We start from the raw sequence: 17,858 nt of genomic DNA on the forward strand, positions 1-17,858 counted from the left end.
AAAAAGGTCCCCACCCTAGTCTCTGATTGGTCTATTTCTATGTAAATGAGGAATCCTAGTTTGCACAGTCTGATTGGTCCAAATAGCACTGACCTGATTGGTCAGAATTGCACGTTCTGATTGGTCATTATGGAACTGCTCTGATTAGTCAGTAAGTATGCAAATTAGACTACAGCTGTGCCATTCCCATTGAATGGGGCAGGTCTCCGCCCATTGGTTGATACAGGATTCCAGGAATCTGTTTATAAGGTTTACTTCACATACAGTCCAGAGTGCCTTCCCTCCCTGAAGGAACATAATGCAGGAGTCTCGGCACCTTAGCCTTCAGCTTTTCCCTGATATGTAGAGTGCAGGAGAGGCCTGTAAACAATAGCTGCTAGCCTCTGATTGTGAATTTGGGCCTTGTTAACCACAAAATCTTTTTTCAAGGTATACTTCTTATTGGGTCAACACCTCAAGGTCAGGAATTAGGAGTAGTAGTCACCAGTGTTTCCCTATGCCTGTAGTTTGCTGCTGTGGGGCTCTTTCTGTGCTTCAGGAACCCTAGGTTGGTCTGTGAGATATCCCAGAACCCTCTTCACACCCTGAAGGCCTGAGTACTTATTTCCTTGGCCCACTGCTCACCTCCTAGAGCCTCCCATTCTTCTTTATCCCCCATCCCAGGTTGGCTCAGCCTTCCCATCCTGCCCCTGCCGTGCGCCTCATCTACTAGCCTCCACTGGCAGTAAAGAGGGGTTTTAATTGGCTCCTGCAGACAAGACCCTAAAATGAGAGAACACACACACTCCACAGGATTGCCGTCCCCTCTCCATTGCCCTTCCCTCAGGCCACATGTCTCCTTCAGTAACTTTGGTCCCTGAAAGCTGCAGCAACACTCATTTTAACCTGATTCTGAAGGCTGTGTTTGTTTTTTTAACCACAGCCTGCACCCAGCCAAGCTCTAAAACAGACTTGAGCTGCCCACTTCACCTGCCAGTTGCAGCTACTCAAGGCCCCTTAGCTTCAGTCTCCTGCTCATAAATGCACCTTGCCCAGGGCTCCTCTCCCAGCCTGATTACTAACTCTGGAGGCTACTACATTGACCCTGGCTGTCCTGGGTGCCTCCTTAGCCTTCCCCTCTGGCATGTCCAACACAGCCCACTGCTGTGCCTTTGTCCTCCCTCCTCCTACCCCACCCTAGGACCCACAGCTAGTGAAGGTCAAGTGAGCATCCAGCCCAGAATATAATAATTCAGGATTGGAGAAGATTCAGCTTCATCTTTGCTTTTTAATAATTTAAGACTGACACACAGCCATCCACTTCCAGAGAGTCCTAACCTTTTGGGCAGTGTTCAGGCCTGGAGAGGGAAAGCAGCCAAGTGGGACAGCCCATCCCCTCAGCCTGTACCCTATCATCTCCCTGCTGGCCAGCCCACCCACAGCTGCCATCGGGGAGTCTGAATAGAGAGCTTGTAGCTGGAGACAGCCTGACATCAGCTGTAGCCCAGTGTCCCAGCTCAACAGAAAAGGGAAGACATGCCTTCATGGCCAGGCTCTGGTAGCTCCAGCCTTGTTCTGGGTAGAGGCAGAGGGCAGAGCAATGGGGACAAGCCTGGCCTGACTAATCTCACTGGCCACACCTACACTTCCCTGAAATTGGTTTCATTTTTTCCCTCAACCTTCTATATCCCATAAATTCTTAATATTCTGGCTACCAAATAATATCTCCTAGATGTTCTCATACCAGATCACATGTTCCAATTTTTGGTTTGGAATATGTGGTCAATGGCTGTAAGGCTGTTATTATAAGACACTACACTCACTTCTGAAAAGAGAGCAAAAGTGTCAAATAGGAGCTGGGAGAAATGAGACTGAAATAGGCAGACTCCAAGCCAGTGTGGCCCAGCACTTTCTTTGGTTCTGGATGGAGTACAGAAAGTTGCAGGAGGCCTTGACAAGGAGTGGAATGGGACTCGGGGGTGAGGTGACTGAGGCTCAGGGACCATCAGAGAGACCCGCTGAATCTCTCTCCTCCTCCTGCCAACAAAGGTGCAGGAAGCTGTTGACACCATCTCGGGCAGGGACACCCATATTTTTTCCCCTAGTTTTGCATAAATTAATATCCTTAAACAAAACACACAGACTCCTTTCTTCTCCCTAGGCCACAGCTGGGTCACAGCCCAGAGTATTACTTGCCACCTAGCTCTTACAAGCAGCTTTGTGCAGTGCATTCTCAATCATCCCTCCTGGGGTGGTTCATGGCTTTCCAGGGGGTGACAGTGAAAGCCAAAGCACCTCTGAGTCACCGTGGGACAGGCCTCTGCCTCAGCACACGGAGTGATAAGCTCTCTTCGTGGGCCAGGAGCTCTTTAACATGAGCCAAGCCCAGCCCAGCAACCTTGGCTCCGTTCACCTCGAGGATCTCATCCCCCACCCCCAGCAGCCCCGAGTATAGCTTGGCTGTGCTCGCATCAGCCATCTCCTGCACGTAGAACCCTGCAAAGGAAAACAGGAGAATTTAACAAATAAAATTAAAGACATGCATCTCTGGCACGCTGACCAGGTAGGTGGGGCACACGGACACTTCTACACACATGCGCACGCGTGCACGCGCACACACACACATACACACACACACACTCACTCTCATTCTCCCTGACAGTCACGGCTATCTTTATACACATAGTGCTCTCATCTCCATAGTATAACTACATTGCTTCACCTCTTCTTTTAAAATGCCCCTAGTGCAAACAGTGCTTTCAGCTGTTATTATTCATAAATATCCCAGTGTGAATAAGCTAATCTTAACTTTTTCTAAGACGTACTTTGATTGTAGAAGCAGGCGGAAAATAATGTTTAAAAATTAAGAAAAAACCTATGATGTGCCTGGCACTGCGCTAGGTGACACTCACAAACAAGATCCATTTCTGCTCTCAAGCTGCTGGAGTCGGGGAAGGTACCGTTGGAGCAGCTGAGATCCGGTCCAAACCTGGTTTGCTTCACGGTATTGTGTAGGATGAGCCCTGGCCTCAGTCTTCCTTGGATACAGTTCCTCACTTGAGACTTGTTGGCCTCTGGGCAAAAGCCCAGGAAACATCAAAAGCCTACTCCATATATAAGCCATGGTGCCTTACTTTTTCCTTTCTCACATATGCCTTCTCTCCGCCATCCTCCCCTCCCCCACCCCAAGAGGCCCTGCCTGACTGGTATGACCATGCCAGGGTCTCTACAGTGCAGGGTGAGCCTGGGGAGAACCCACTTCTCCTCCTTTCTTGGGTTCAACTCTGGGAACCCACGTTGATGGAACAGGCTCTGTAGGGACTCAGGGCTGGGCTGCTCCAGTTCCCCTGGCCTCTCCTGGGTCACAGTGCAGGAGAGTCCAGCTAAGGGAGCCCCTGTCACCTCAACTTCTGCTGAAAACCTTTCAAACTCCTTCAGCTGCTTCCACCTAAGAGTTTAAAGGAGGAACAAGCTCTTCCAGGGAAAGCTTCCAGCCCCTAGCCTCGCACTGAGTGAACAGAGGTGTCTGATAGATAGCACCAGCCCACTTCGCTGGAGGACTGCAAGGGATGGCCCTTGTGCAGCTGACAACACCTACAGAATTCACTGGGGCGGCTTAGTGCCACCTTAACACCCTCCCTGCTCCCCAGCCCAGGCTCAGCTGGCTGGCTCCCTCCACATTAAGCAACTGCCCATGCGTTATGTCCACCTTCTTTTCCTGGAACCGACTTCCTTAGAAGGGACCTGGAAGGGCATATCATCTAGTTCCTCAATCTCTGGCTTGAAGCTGTTTAACAAATCTTGAACTACTGAGAAGTCATCTCTCTAGTCTACCCAGCTCTGTAGGTGCTTCATTCAGCCCAGCTTCTCGCCCTCTGAAAATCTGGTTTGAAAGTGCATTGAAATCTCCTCCACGGTACCCGAACATTTGTAGCTCTGGGTCTAGTGAATCCAATCTTCTGACACATTCCCTGTCCCCGGTATGAGTTGTAGAACTCCCTTTCTGTGCTTCTTGGCGAAGCTGAGCCTTTCTTGCAAGGCTGTATCCCTCCCAACAAGGTATACCTGCCATCTTGGCTGCGCAGATTTTTACCTCTTCTGTCTGGGTGTTTGAACTGCTTGCCTGCCTGTCTGCATGTTGGCGGCACGGGGGAAAGGACAAGTAAGGTGGAGCCTGCAAAAATGGCTACTGTACAGCAGGACATGCAGGTGGGGAGTGATGAGAAAACCCAAAAGAATGCAGCCAGAGCTAGACCAGACACTGAAGTCATACCAGCCATTTTGGGGAGACTCTGGGGTGGGTTTCACAACTAGAAGTCATGACAGAAATATGACAGGCTGCTATTGTATGTATTTATTGTCTGCTGGAAATGGCCTTTGTTAAGGACATATGATCTCTGTGTTGTACTCAATTAGAAGCAGAAGGCAAAGCTTGCTGTTCTCCCACGCTTATACAGAATTGGATGTTATAGCCATCAAGTTAAAACCAGCATCTTGACATTTCAGCCAGCTCACAGCCCCTCTGAGGCCCAGGAGAAGTGACTCTGGGCTGCTGGAGGAATGCCTGCAGCCAGTAGACACCAGCACCAGCCATATTCTGCATGCATGAGGATCTCTATGTGACATCCGACGACCAGCTGCAGAAGGAAGGGAAGGACACCACCTGGGCAGGACAAGGAAGAGTTCTCACCAACCTAGGTGAGTGGCCCCCTTGGAGCAGACTAGGGCAGAGCCCAAGGAGCAGACTAGGGCAGAGCCCAAGGAGCCCTTGATAATTACAGACAGTCCCCTATGCATCAGAACTGCATGACAGGCAATGGGGAGGGACTCTCATTGCTTGCAAAGGGGCCTAAAGGGACTTTTGGGGAGGATGGGGGCACAGAGAACATGTTGTATGTGATCTCACATTGATAAATGATGAAGATCGTGCTGGTCTCCATCTGGAGTTTTGCTCCCCAAATATACTCTCTTTCTGAAGAGGGAAGGGAAGAAAAGTGCCAGGCTCAGAGAGGCTAAGTAACGTACGTGCTCAAGGTCACACAGCCAGTGGAGGTGCTGGAGTATAAACCATGCTATGTTATCTAACTCTATGCCTTCATGCTGCCTTTTTTGAGGGCCTATTCCCCTCACCTAAGGAGAGAGGAAACTAAAGGAAAAGCCAGGTGGCTAACAGCCTGTTGAATGCTTTATGATATTCAACACATGTAAACAAATGCCATCTTCCTGAAAGGATGCTGTACCCTCCTGAGGTCCGAATGGGGAGAAACTTGTCTTCTCTTCCTCTCACACTCATGTAAAATCTGTCGGCAAACTGAATCAAAACTACCTTCAAGTCAATCAGAATCCAACCATGTATCCCCTGAGCGGCCACCTGAGTCCAAGCCACCACCATCCTCTTTCCTGGACTATTGAAATAGCTTTTAAACTGGTCTGCTTGATTCCACCTGCATCCCCCTAGAGTCTGTTCTCAATACAGCAGCCAGTGACCCCATTAAAAGTGTCAATCAGAGCACCCCGGTCTCTGCTCCCAGCCCTGTGGCTCCCATCTCACCTAGCACGAAGGCTGAAACCCCTTTCTGGGCTCAGCTCTGTCTCTATCCCCCTCACCACTGTTCAGCTTGACCTGCAGTCAGTTCCTCTGATAGGCTGAGCTCAATCCCCCGCTGTAGGGCCTCTGCTCTGGCTGCTCCCTCTTTCTGGAATGCTTGTCCCCCAGACACCACATGGCTCCTCCCTCACTCCAAGTGTCTGTTTAGAAAAGCTGTCCCACTGGCACCACAGTATTTGCTGTCCTCAGGCCCATACCCTGCTTGCTTTGTGTTTGTTTCTCTGTACTTTTCACTGTCAGACATATAATATAAAAATATGTCTATTTTTTATAGATATAGTCTATCTCCCTCACTGGAATGTGTGCTCCCGAGGACAGGGATTTGCCCATTCCATTTACTGCTGTGATTCCAGTCCCAACAATACCTAGCAAGTGCTCAATATATATTTATTGATACAATGAATGATAGGCCAGATGCAAAAAACTTGCTGCTATCTACAAATTTGGCAGCAGGCAGATTTATTTCCAGGTTAAATAACTGTGACCTAGGAGATCAAAGCACAGCATTAAACCCTCCTTAGCAGAGCCCAGCTAGGGCAGTTTTTCTGTGTCTGTCTCTCTCCTTCTCTCATTTTTCTCCCTCTCCCCTCCTTCCCATCTCTAGCATGCCTGTCTTCCTTTCCTGCTCATCTTGTCTGGGAAATACCTTTCAGGGCTCCTCACCCTGAGGTGAATTCTGGACAACAGACCTTGGGTAAAAGGCAGCTGAAAACTGGTCAGGGTACAGAAGGATGTCCAGAGCCCCTCTCTGACCCTGCCAGCGTTGACTCAAGACCCAGTGGGCAACCCGGCCAGGGCCTGGGAGTCAGGATACATGTGACCATGACCCTCAGGAGCCAGCCCTGAGGAAGGGACCCGGGTGCACAGACAGGAAGGCACACTCCATGTGCCCAGACACACTCAGCAGCTGGAGAGGGGAACCGTTTAAACACATCAGCCACATCAAAGGGATTGCCTCTGAGAAAGGCAAGCGCAAACCATCTCTGACACTCGCCATGAAAAGTCGGCCTTTGAAATTCTGATTTTGAGAATGTCCACAGACACTGGAAGGACAGTGGCGTCAAGCCTGCCAACAGCTACCCACCCCAGTAGCCCCACACCTTGACCCTTTAGAAAGAGCCCCCGTGGGGAGAACCCTAGTCCTTTCGATAAGAAGTTCTCTGAGTCCAGAGCTCCACTGCTCAGAAGAATCCTCTGAGCACAGCCAAAAGGCACCATCTTGGTTTGCAAAGAACCCAGGTCTGTGGAGGCCAGAAAGCTGAGGGGGCATACCTGAGTCCCGGCGCCCATCCCCAGAGGCCACGCAGAAGCCAAAGGTGCCCTCCGGGGAGCGCTGTAGCTGCAGCTGGCTGGTGCCATCTGGGAACACCTGCACCACGCGGCCCACTGTGCGAGCCAGGCTGGGGGAACCCACATCTTCCACGCTGAGAGCGCGCCGGGGCAGGGCCCTGGCTAACCTGCCAGCGGACCAGAGACAGTGAGGGCAAAGAGGTCGGAGCTCTGGGTCCCCACCACACCTTGGCTTAAAGATGACTGCTGTCTCTCGACTGGCAGCTCTGGAAGTTGGGGCACCATGGGTCTTACCTGGCATAAAGAGCCAGCTCGGGCTGACCCCAGTGGGTTCCCACAGTTATCTGAGGCTTTTTAGAGCCTGCTACAGAACTAGAAGCCCCCTGCCCAAGAGCACCGGTTTTTAATCTTTTGGGGTGCAGAGACCTCTTTAAGAACCTAACGAAAGCTATACTTTTATATAAAATTTCCAGCCGTTAACAGACTCCCTGAAGTCTCTCCATGGAGCCCCAGGTAAGGGCAGCTAGCCTAGAGGGTCTCATCAGAGAGGGTGGGATTTCCTCAGGTAAGGTCACAGGTCAAGGGCCTCTTTGAAGGTCCCTGTCTCTGGACCTTTAATTGGGTCTTTAGCTAGGCTAAGGAAGCTCTCTGAACATTCCGATTTCAAGATGTCATCAGATAGTAGAGAGACGGAGGAATCAAACCCTCCAACTCTAACCCCACATCTCCTCAGAGCTCAGTTGCACAAGGCAAGGGCACCGAGGTATGGGCTCCAAGACTCTTGTGGCATCTGAGGCTCAGGAGTTAGCCTCCCTTTCTCTCAGTGAGACCCCATTCAGGGCCATACAGCTGAGGCAGGAAAGAGGCTTAGAGCTCCACTGTCCATTCCCTGAGTTTATCCTCCAAACCACTTGCTCACTTGTCCACTCTTACCTGCCAGCTGCACTGTGATCCCCTGGCTCCTCTACCAGGTAGAGGCTGGACCGGTCCACCTTGCTGCTCAGCAGAGAATGAAGGTTCTGAAGGGAGGCAGCTTTCCGATGTTGGTGAGAGGGTGACACCTAGTGGTAAAGGTCCAATATTGCAGGTGAGACAAGCCACTGGGGAAGGGGGCTGACAGAGACCTGACCCCAACGGTGAACCTGAGGGCCCTCTTTGAAAGTAATGATTTGAGTTTTTGTCATTACTTCAAAGTGCTCAACAGGAATCTCTATAATTTACTCAAGTAGGTGGGCCTACATAGGTGATCTGAAACTTCAATATCCTTCCTGAAATAACAGTTTAGTCCTATAATACTAATTATCTCATTTATTAAGAAAATCTATTTTTTAAGAAAAAAGTGAAAGCAAATTAATTATAGAATAGTAACCACAAATTTAGAGTTAAAATCTTAAATATTGTTTTGTGATTCGTTAGTATCCCTTTTATAATCACTTGCATTCAAAAATTTTTATCTAAGTCTACACCTTAAAACATTGTGAGTAAAAAGATGGAAAAGACAAAACATAAATACCTCAAGGAGTTCTCCCACTGATGGGGGTGGGGTGAGCACAGATAAGTTAAAAGCCCTAAGTGCAGTTGTAAGTGCTTGGCTGGAGGTGTGGGCGATGTTCAAGGAAGCAGAGAGAGACTTTGTTTGGCTTAGGAGGTTTGGGGACACTATAGGAGCTGACACCTGAGTGAGGTTTGAAGCATGAACTCTTCAGGTGAAGACAGAGGTAGGGTGCTCCAGGAAGCAGAAACAGTAGATGCAAAGACATGGAGACACTAGAGAAAGCATGGTAGGTTCTGGAACATACTCATGGTCTGGGCAGCTAGGCTGCAGAGATGATGGGAGATGGGCTGGAGCCAGGGGCCAGCCCTGGAAGAATCTTACCTGGCCTGCTAAGGAGCTCCTGAGTGATATCAATCAGAAGAGTTACAAGATCAGATCTGTTTTCTAGAAATTGACCCAATGAGGAGGCCATTCTGAAGGCAGAAGGTGGGAGCGGCAGAGACGGAGCCTGGAGAAGCAGGCTTTTGAATAAATGCTACAGGCGCTTATTATGTTGGGCATCCATACTCTAAGGGAGTAAGGCATGTTATCAAGAAACTTAAGAGGGGGTCTGACTTGCATCAGAGCTTAAGAAGACTCCCTGGGAGAAGTCATGTTTAACTTAGACCTGAAGGCCAAGCAGAAGTTCCCTGGGGAAAGGGGAGAGGGGAGAAGAGCCTTCCAGATGCAGGTCAAAGAGCCACAGCCACTGGAGGATGTGGGAGTAGCTAGCGTGGTTGGGTGTGAGAACACAGCCACTGCCCACCCCGGAGGGCAAAATGAAACCCACACTGCTGCAGCATCCGCCCACCCTCTCGGCACAGACATCTTGGCAGTGCAGCAGCCTAACAGGAAGAAGTTCACCCTGAGCTATGTCATAAATATTTCTGGGTGAGACTGATTCTTCTTTTATCTTTTTTTTCAATTTTTGAACATTTTTCTGCTGCTCAGTCCTCCCTGCGCTTGCTCCCTCACTTCCTCTGCCAGCTTACTATCTTTGCCCACTTGGCTTACACTGCCCACAATCTCTCTACTACACTAACATCGTGTCACTTCCCTCGAGGTTTACAGAGACCAAAGCTCCGAGGGCAACACACCTGGGCGCCCTGGCTCAGACACACAGGGGACAAATCTAACTTTATGAGGAAAGGCAATTTCTAGAGCACAGTGTCACTCTGGGCTCCTTTTCCCAGCTTATGATCACTTTGCCTCCATTCATTCACCCAGCAAATATTTATTGAGCTCTGACCGTGTATCAGGTAGCGTTCCCAGTGCCAGAAAATCAATGGAATTTTCATTCAGCCTGCATTCTCTCCCCTACTTCAGCCTGAAGATGAAAGGCTACAATGCCTCAGACCACCATCTCCTGCTTCGTTCTGCCCAGTGGTGAGAGGCAAGGAACAGAAGAACAAACAACACCCAAGAACGCCTGGAACGGAATGGGGGTTCCAGAAACGTGGTTGAGAGTTAGTGAGCTTCTGTTGTTCACTCTCTAGCAAGTGGGGAGGGAGAACTTCAGCACGCTGCCCTGAGTTCACTCACTCACTCATTCACTGTGTACTGAGTTTGTCTGCTCTACTTGCCATTGTACTAAATCTTGGGAATAGAAAGACCAAGTGGTGTTTGCTCAAAGAATTCACACTCCAGTAAGGAGAAACAGACAAAAATAAATTAAAATACTCTGTGACAAGTTCCATGAAGGAAGGAAGCCCAGGACAGGTTGGGAACACAGAGCAGAGGGCCCCAGCTCAGCCCGAGGAAGGGGGTTAGAAGCGGCTTCCTGGAGGAAGCGATGGCTGAAGCGTCAGTGGAGGAGCAGACATGAGCAGGTAGAGAAGGTGGGAGAAACGTTTCAGATGAAGGTCCACAGTTAGACAGTGTGTGGCCTGATTACAGAACTGCCAGGTCAAGGATAGCTGGGATTGACTGTTCGGAGAGTGATGAGAGATGGAAGCAGTCAGATCACAGAAACCCTTTGGCAATGTCAAGTGACCTGAACTTTATCCTGAGGGTGACAAGGGACCAGTGGCCGGTGTTGAGCAAGGGGTTGGCAAGGCCAGATATGTAGATCAAAAGGACTACTCTAAAAGCCACTGGAGAAAGACACAGCATCTAGTCAGAAGGCTGTTGAGATAATCTAGGTGTGAAGTGATTTGTGCTAGACTAAGAGCTGCTGTGGACGTGAAGAAGGTTCTAGAATGACCAAGCAGTAGAATCCAAGTCGTGGCAAGGTGGCAGAGTTGGGAGGCGAGGAGAGGGAGGACTCTAGGATGAGTCCAGGTCGGGATAGCTGGCGGAGGAACAGAAGTTTGGGATGCTGCTACACGCACTGTGTCCGGGGAGCCCAAGCCTCAAGGATCAGCTACTGGGAGGCCAGAGGCTTCCCTTTCTCTACCTTGGCCTCCCCGGGCAGCCTCTTCAGCACTTCATTTCTCCTTGCACCTCTCACCTTTCATTCCAATGGGCTCTGCCACCGCTGGCCTCACATATGCTTGGCTGGGCCCTCAGGACTCACCAGATGCAGGGATTGTAATGATGGGGCTCTCTTCACTTCGAAGGTGCTGGCGTGTGAGGCTGGGCCAGGTACAGGGGGCTGCAGCTGCTCCACACTGTAGCTGCGGGACTTGCCAAACTTGGGCCGCGTGCCCTGGCCCAGGGCCAGGAAGAACTTTTTCAGCCCCAGAGTGGAGGCGATGCTGCTATTGCTTTTCTTGCTCCTGTCAGAAGGGGCAGCTGAGGGTGAGCTGGGTCTTGCACTGGCCCCCAGTAGTGCTCTGAAACGCAAGGGTGGACATGAAATGGGTGGGAGAGGGCTGGGGGATGCAAGGACAGACTGCGCCTTAGGGTCCCATGGGCCCTGGGTAGGTCAGCACCAATGCCTTGTGAAGGAAGTGACAGCCAGGCCGCAGAAAGAAAGGCCGAGTGGACTTCCGTGGGATAGTCTGCCTGGGCAGCTTTTAGGGAGAACAGCTCAGATAAGAGACCTTTGGTGTCATACACAATGATGGGTTCACCCGATCATTCATTCATTAATTTGTTCATTCACTATTTCTTGAGAACCCCTTCTAGGCCTCTTGTAGGTACTAGAACAGTGGTAAAAAAGACAGATAAGGTCCTTACTCTCAGGAACTTATGAACCGCAGACTAGGAAACAAAGGAGAGAAACTACCAGTGACTGCCGAGTAGGGTGAAGCAGAGCACACAGGGCTGGAGATGGAGACTTCACTCTCAGTGGCTCGTGAAGCCTTGGGCCACAGGTCACCAGGAACAATGCGCAGTGGAGAAGAGACGGCCCGGCCAGAGGACTGGCTCACCAAGACTTTTAGGCCCCAGAGCAAGAACTCAGACCTCAAGCTTAAGAGAGAAGGGAAATGGGATGCGGGCTGTGTCCTCAGCATCTGGTTGTCTCCAAGCCCAGAGCCAAGAGCAAGTCCTCTCACACAGACTGCTCCATCCTGGAACACCTTGAGGGCTGGGACTGGCTGGCCAGCTGTGGCAAGCAAAGTACCTGGAGCTCGAAGCCATTCAATGAATGTTCGGTGAATGAATAATCAAGTACATTAGACTGGAAATGGTTGGGAAAGGAATATTGGGGCGCCATACTTGACAGTAAGTCTGAGAACTCTCCGAGGACTTGGGAACAGTGAGGTCAGTCAGGCTACTACTCCAGGAAGGCTCTTTCTTCACCTAGCATCCCCGGTCCCCCACCTCCTACAGTCAGAGCTCTTGCTCCTGTCACTCACCGGGATGACACAGGCCCTTTGGAACTTGACTCTGTCCTTTGCTGGCCTCCTTCTGGTTCCTGGCTAGACTCTGGCTCCTCTGAGGCCAAGGAGAGGGTGACACCCATGGAGCTGATGGTACCAACACCTGCAGAGCTGAGAAAGTCTGGGAGTCCTCCTGCAACAACCATAGCAGACCTCTTGTGTCACTGCCCTATCCCCACAGGTCATGGTGGGGGGAGGGGACATTCCCAACACAGAGGCAGGAGAGCCAGAGGAAGCTGGAGAGAGGCCCCAGGAGAGCACTGAAGGCAGTGGTGAGACCCACAAAGCAGGAACGGAGTCTCTTTTAATGCTGTCACCCCATTGACCCCAACACAGCAGCTGATTAATAAATGCCTATGAAATGAAAGTGCTGCTTGTGATAAGTCGTGTCCCTTCTATAAAGAGACATAGTTGGGAACAGGGGAAATGTTTGTATTCCTGGGGCATCTAAGATGTGCTGGGCAATGAGTTTAATACTCCACAGAGATTATTTCATAGGCTCCTGGGAGACAGGTTGTATTATTACCCTCAGGTTACAGCAGAAGAGCCTGGAGTAGAGGGATTAAGTGACATGCCCAGGACCTCCTGGCTAATGAGAGGAGTGTCCCCCAGGCCTCTGCTCCAGGCCCAAGGAGATGAAGGCTGGGCTGCAGAAAGGTCAGCAACTCTCAGAACAGAAGCCCCACAGGAAGTGGCTCAGGGCAGCCAGCAGCCAGTCTAGAGCCCACTGAAGGAAGGAAACCACACCTTAGCATGGGCAGAGGTGTCTCAGGGTGGGGCTGCTTCTTTGAGTTTCACATGAGCAAGGGAGGGAGAGGGAAAATGTCTGTCTGTGTGCAGTGGGGAGGGCAGCCAGAACTCTGGGGCAGGAGGCGGCTTGGCAGCTACATCCCTGGTAGGGTCAGGACGGCCTGCCCTCTCTTCCTCCACTGTTTCCAAGCCCTGGATCCCTCCTGAGCCACCCCAGCCTGGGGGCTGCCAGGGCTATGGGAGCGATAAGGTGAAGGCGTGTGGGGCAGGCCTGTTACCTCTGCCTAAGAGTGAGTGGCTGAGTAGTCATACCACGAAGGACTTGCCAACAATATGAGGACCCCTTCCAAGGGCAGAGGTGACATCCTACATCCTTTGCCTGCTGAAACCTACCAGGCTGCCCAGCAAGGCCAGGGGGGTCTGGAAGGGCTCAGGCGCCAGAGAGCAACCTAAGCACTACTTATAGGAGCTCTGCCTGCTGGTTGCCATGTCCTCCGGACAGCATGTCTGTGCCCGGCCACAGAAGGTTTCAAGGGCAGGATTCCTGCTGAATTAATTCATTTATGCATTCATTCCCCACAGTGCTAAGTATGGTACCTGGCATGTAACAGGTTCTCAATCAATAATGAATGAATGAATGAATGAATGAATGAATGAAATAAAGATGTTGAAGGGAAGGGCCTCAACCATCTGATTATTTGGCATTTACTGCTCTAAGCATATATAGTAAATCCTGGAGCTGCTCCCTCCCCCTGCTCTGCCAGTAGCAAAATTCTTACAGCCCAGACCAGAAACCAGAGCTTGGAGCTTCTGTATGCCTGCCCATCAGGGTGAGAGGCATCATCACTGCCTCCCCATGCTCTGCCTTCCCAGGGAGAGTTAGTTAAACCACTTCCAGGCTGATGTTGAACCCGGCATCCAGTCCACAGACCCACCACCAACTTCTCTGGCAGAGCAGCTTCTGCTGCTCCAGTGGGGAGGGGTCTCCAAGGGACGGCTAGGAGTGGTAAGTGGCTATGTCACCCATGAAGATGAAAGGTAAGAGAAAGGTGTGTGAAGCCACAGACCTGGGCTGGGGTCTCAGCTCTAGGACTGCCCTACAATCCCTTACCATCTCTGCAGTTCTCCGGGGGCACTGTGGGTTCCTGGCAGCGGGTGCTTTTCTCCACCCTGCCCTCGTGGATGGCATCTCCCCAGGGCTCCTGCAGCCCCCCAGGTCTGCTGTTGTAGTTGTTGGTGGGCGGGGCCAGCAGTGGGTCCCTGGCTTGAGGGCTGCAGGGCTGGTTTTGTAATGGGGTGAGCTCACAGGTCCTGGGATCTGCACTTCTTGAATGAGGCAGGGGGGCGTCTCCAGGCTCACCCTGGTCACCCAGCCTGTGCGGCCCAGCCAGGACTGCCTTCCTGTGAGACCCAGGTGAGGTAGTTTTCCTGGAAGAGGGAGGAGCTGGCACCCAGCCTTCGGGGGAGAGGGAAGTGGTTGGCTGCTGGGCCTGGTGGGGGGCAGAGGGCTCAGCTTGGCTGTGATGCAGAGAGACAGTTTCCAGAGGCTCATGGCTCTCTCTAACCTGGGCTCGTCTGCTTGGCCCAGAGGACGCCAGCTTCATGAATGAAGCCGTGGCACAGGCTGTCCTGCACATAGCCCAGGAATCCGCTGGGTGAGACCAGTGATTTCCCAGTCCTGATCTTGGCTGCCCCTGGGTCCCCAGGGAGACCCTCTTAGAGTCTTGCACAGGAGGCTTAGAGAAAGCATCTGTGGAGAACGGAGTCCCCTCAGGCAAGCATCCTCTGCCTCTTTTTGCCTCATCTGAAACTTCTGCAAGATCATCTCCAGGCAGGTAGTGCAGGGCCTGAGGGCTCCTGGGCAGCTCCATGTCAGCCTTCCGGAACCATCTGTGGCCTCCTCGAGGCCTGCAGCCTCGCAGACGGGGGCTGCTGCCTCGGGCCAGGCTGCGGGCCTTGTTGTGCTGAGAGGTCCCAGCCTCCTCGCTGTCAGTCCTGCAGCTGTCCGAGGTGTCTGTGCTGTCCAGGGCGGAGTCCACCTCCTCTGGGTGCACAGAGTCTCCAATGTGTGTCTCCCGGATCCATTCGGAGTGGAGCCCCTGTTCAGCGGGGAAGAGCCTGAGGGGGGCACTCAGGGCCCGAGAGCCAAAGGGCTCACCCAATACCCCCTCCAGCCCAGAGGCAGACTTGTGCTCCTGGAGGACTCTGGGGTCAGGGGTTGCTGTCCCCTGGACAAGGTGTTGGTCCTCAATGCGGCTGCCACAGGCTCTGCACGTCCTCTCGCCGCCTACTGTGGGCGGCAGTGCCAGGAGGGTCCACTGGTCCAGGTGGCCCCCCAGCCTGTGCAGAGCACCTTCATCGCCATCCTTGGGCCGGAGAGCCCCGGCGATGTAGTCAGCAATCTCAGGCTTGGAGCGCAGGGCGCCTTGGTCCGCCGTCTGCAATGCAGAGCTCAGCACCTGGCGCTGGCGCTGCTGCAGCCGCTGCAGGTAGCGGGTCTCAACCTCTCGGGCAGACTCATCCTCAAAGCGGACGTGAGACGGGGCGGGGCCCCGCTTTGGCCACTGGCCACTGCTGGACTCCCCACTGGAGGAGTCACTCGTGCTCCCGTTCCGGAGGTTGTCTCTGTAGGCCATGGGCATCCTCCGGTCTTGGGCTGGGCTTCTCCTGCCATCTCTGATGGGAGACAGGAGAGAGGTCACAGGCAGGAAGTGGGGAGGAGAGAACCCTGGGGTACTCTGTGGAAACTACAACCCCGAAGTTACCCCAGATCAGATTCCTGGGGAGTCAAGCAGCAAACCAGAGTAGCTTACGAGCTCATCCTGTCCTGAGACACAGGGCTAAACAAAATCAACAGACCTTCTTTACTGTATCTTTCCCTTTGTTGCTGGCTCAGCCTGAGTTAAGATGAAACATTATTAAACTCAGGATTGTACAGAGGGATGATAGCCAAGTCCTTGTGTGAGGGGTGTGTGTAGGAGAGGAAGTGAACCGGCCATCATGGCATCTGGGAATGATGAAGAGTGTGTTTTAAGTCTGTACAGAGACTGTGTGGGACCTGAAGTCGGGGTTTCTTGCTCTCACTCAGGGTTGCTATCATTTCGCTTAGACAAAATTTAGACAGAGTGACACCAATGGTCTGGACGCTCGGTCTTGTCTGCTCCCAAACCCCTTCCTTGCACCTGCCCCTCCCCGGCCCCTTGCACACACTCTCCTCCTGGAAAGCTGTGAGGAGAATGACTGTGTTAGGAAGTCTCCACACTCTGTCACCATCCTTTGCTCTGGGAGACACTGATGGTCAAGTTCCGCTCAGCTCACAAATCTTCGCGCCAGGGCCCCCTGAAGCCAGGTTATTTCAGTTTTAGGCAGCTATGCAAATGGACCCAGGCCCATAGACCATTTTCTGTCATAGGCAACCTAAGTAAGAACCATGCTTTTTCCTCCCTGAGGACTCCACCCATACCTGGATCACTTTAGCCTGACAGGATCTGAGAAAGGGACTGTGAAACAATTATTCTGGTGGGGTCACTGTCCAATATGAGGTTCCTGTGAGGTTCCCAGGAAAGGAAGGCTTTAAACAGAGAAATAGCATCACCTCACTCCAAAAAACAAGAAGGGCCCTACCAAGCAGCAGCTCTGTCCCTCACTGCACAGGTAGGACGCCGTTGCTGCCAGGCCTACCCAGTGCAGGACACTTGGCACACCGGCTCAGACACAGCAACACGTATGCAGGCCCCCGAGGGCAATGCCCTGCTCTGCTGACAGGATGTGGGGTGTACTTTCTGGGAAGGAAAGAATAAGCCCAGATTTAAAGGCAGTACATTCTTAATCTAAGAAGGGAGTCCAGGTCCCATCAGCCACATCAGTGACCTTAATTTTTTTACATACAAGATGGTGAATTGAGCCATCCCGAAATTCATGCCAAAGGGAGAAATAACATTTTTGTTCGAAAAGAAGAAATGAAGAATTGCTTAATCATATAAAGTACCTTCACTCAAGTATTAAAACCCAGAGGCCTCCGCCAGCAGTGCTGGGGACAGTGCATACAGGTGTGGTAGGGATTCAGAGAACAAGAGCAGAGCCATGAGGCACTTCGGCAGCGAGCAGATGCCGTCCCACCGAGCTTCTCAAGATGAGGCACGGCAGATGCCTCCGTGTTCATCCCTCCCAGAGAGGGCCTGTCTGGCACAGAACCTGGAGTCGAATGGCCCCATGGGAAGGATGGGAAGGCCCACTTCCTACAACAGTGTTATCCTAACCACACATCAATGTGACCCACACATGCTGTATAGTCTCAACACAGCCACTCTCTGACATAGGACAATAGCACTCACAGTGTCACCTCCCAGGCCCTGCATCTTGCTGATGTGTTCCTGCTTCCCTGGATTAGGAACAACAACCTAGGTGTGCCTGTCCCCAAAATGGCAAGAGCATGTGCTTCCAGGAGCTGCTCAATATCTACAATGCTTTATTTCCAGAAAACGCAGCTACTGCTACCTCTTCGCCTCCTGGAAAAGCCTGTCTGTCTGTTCAGCTTGTCCCAGGTGCCTCCGCCAGACCTAGGATTAAGAAGGCCTTCTGGGGACAGCTCTGCCTGCCCCCACTCTTCTATTGTCTTTTACCAAACTGTCCTTTGGAAGCAGTGACGCCTCTGGGCTGGGGAGGATGGGGGTGCTCCTGCATCTATCTGAGGCCCAGGGCCTGTGTGGCATCTCCATGTTAACTCAGCGTGGCTCTCCAGGGTGATTTGACAAGCGTAACCTTTAGAAGCATCTGCAGCAAGCCATCTGGCGTTGATTTTCAGCTATACCCTCTGAGGATTCACCAGCACTGCCAAGTCAAAGCAATTCTTTTCTGGACACAGCAGCTGCTAAAGTGGGTCACCTTGCATTTCTATAGCATTTCTATGGCCAGGGGACAGCCTGGCAAA

General features: G+C 52.0%; 1 protein-coding gene across 7 annotated transcripts in view; it reads right to left on the reverse strand.

Moving 5' to 3' along the window:
- Window positions 1-1,247: 1,247 nt before the first annotated feature.
- Window positions 1,248-17,858, reverse strand: part of KIAA1614 (KIAA1614 ortholog) — a 42,418-nt gene continuing 25,807 nt past the window's right edge. For 5 of the 7 annotated variants that reach the window (XM_039881344.1, XM_039881339.1, XM_039881343.1 and 2 more), the window contains 6 exons: window positions 14,040-15,604; window positions 12,155-12,311; window positions 10,927-11,185; window positions 7,811-7,938; window positions 6,860-7,044; window positions 1,248-2,475 (listed from right to left, as the gene is read on the reverse strand). In XM_039881344.1, coding sequence (XP_039737278.1) covers window positions 2,282-2,475; window positions 6,860-7,044; window positions 7,811-7,938; window positions 10,927-11,185; window positions 12,155-12,311; window positions 14,040-15,604 — 2,488 coding nt within the window. In that variant the 3' untranslated portion in view covers window positions 1,248-2,281. Of the gene's footprint in view, window positions 2,476-6,859; window positions 7,045-7,810; window positions 7,939-10,926; window positions 11,186-12,154; window positions 12,312-14,039; window positions 15,605-17,858 lie in introns of those variants that run through there. The other 2 variants (XM_039881340.1, XM_039881346.1) reach the window with 2 other exon arrangements.

This window comes from Pteropus medius, unplaced genomic scaffold, assembly GCF_902729225.1.
Source record: "Pteropus medius unplaced genomic scaffold, Ma_sr-lr_union100, whole genome shotgun sequence".
Taxonomy (NCBI): domain Eukaryota; kingdom Metazoa; phylum Chordata; class Mammalia; order Chiroptera; family Pteropodidae; genus Pteropus; species Pteropus medius.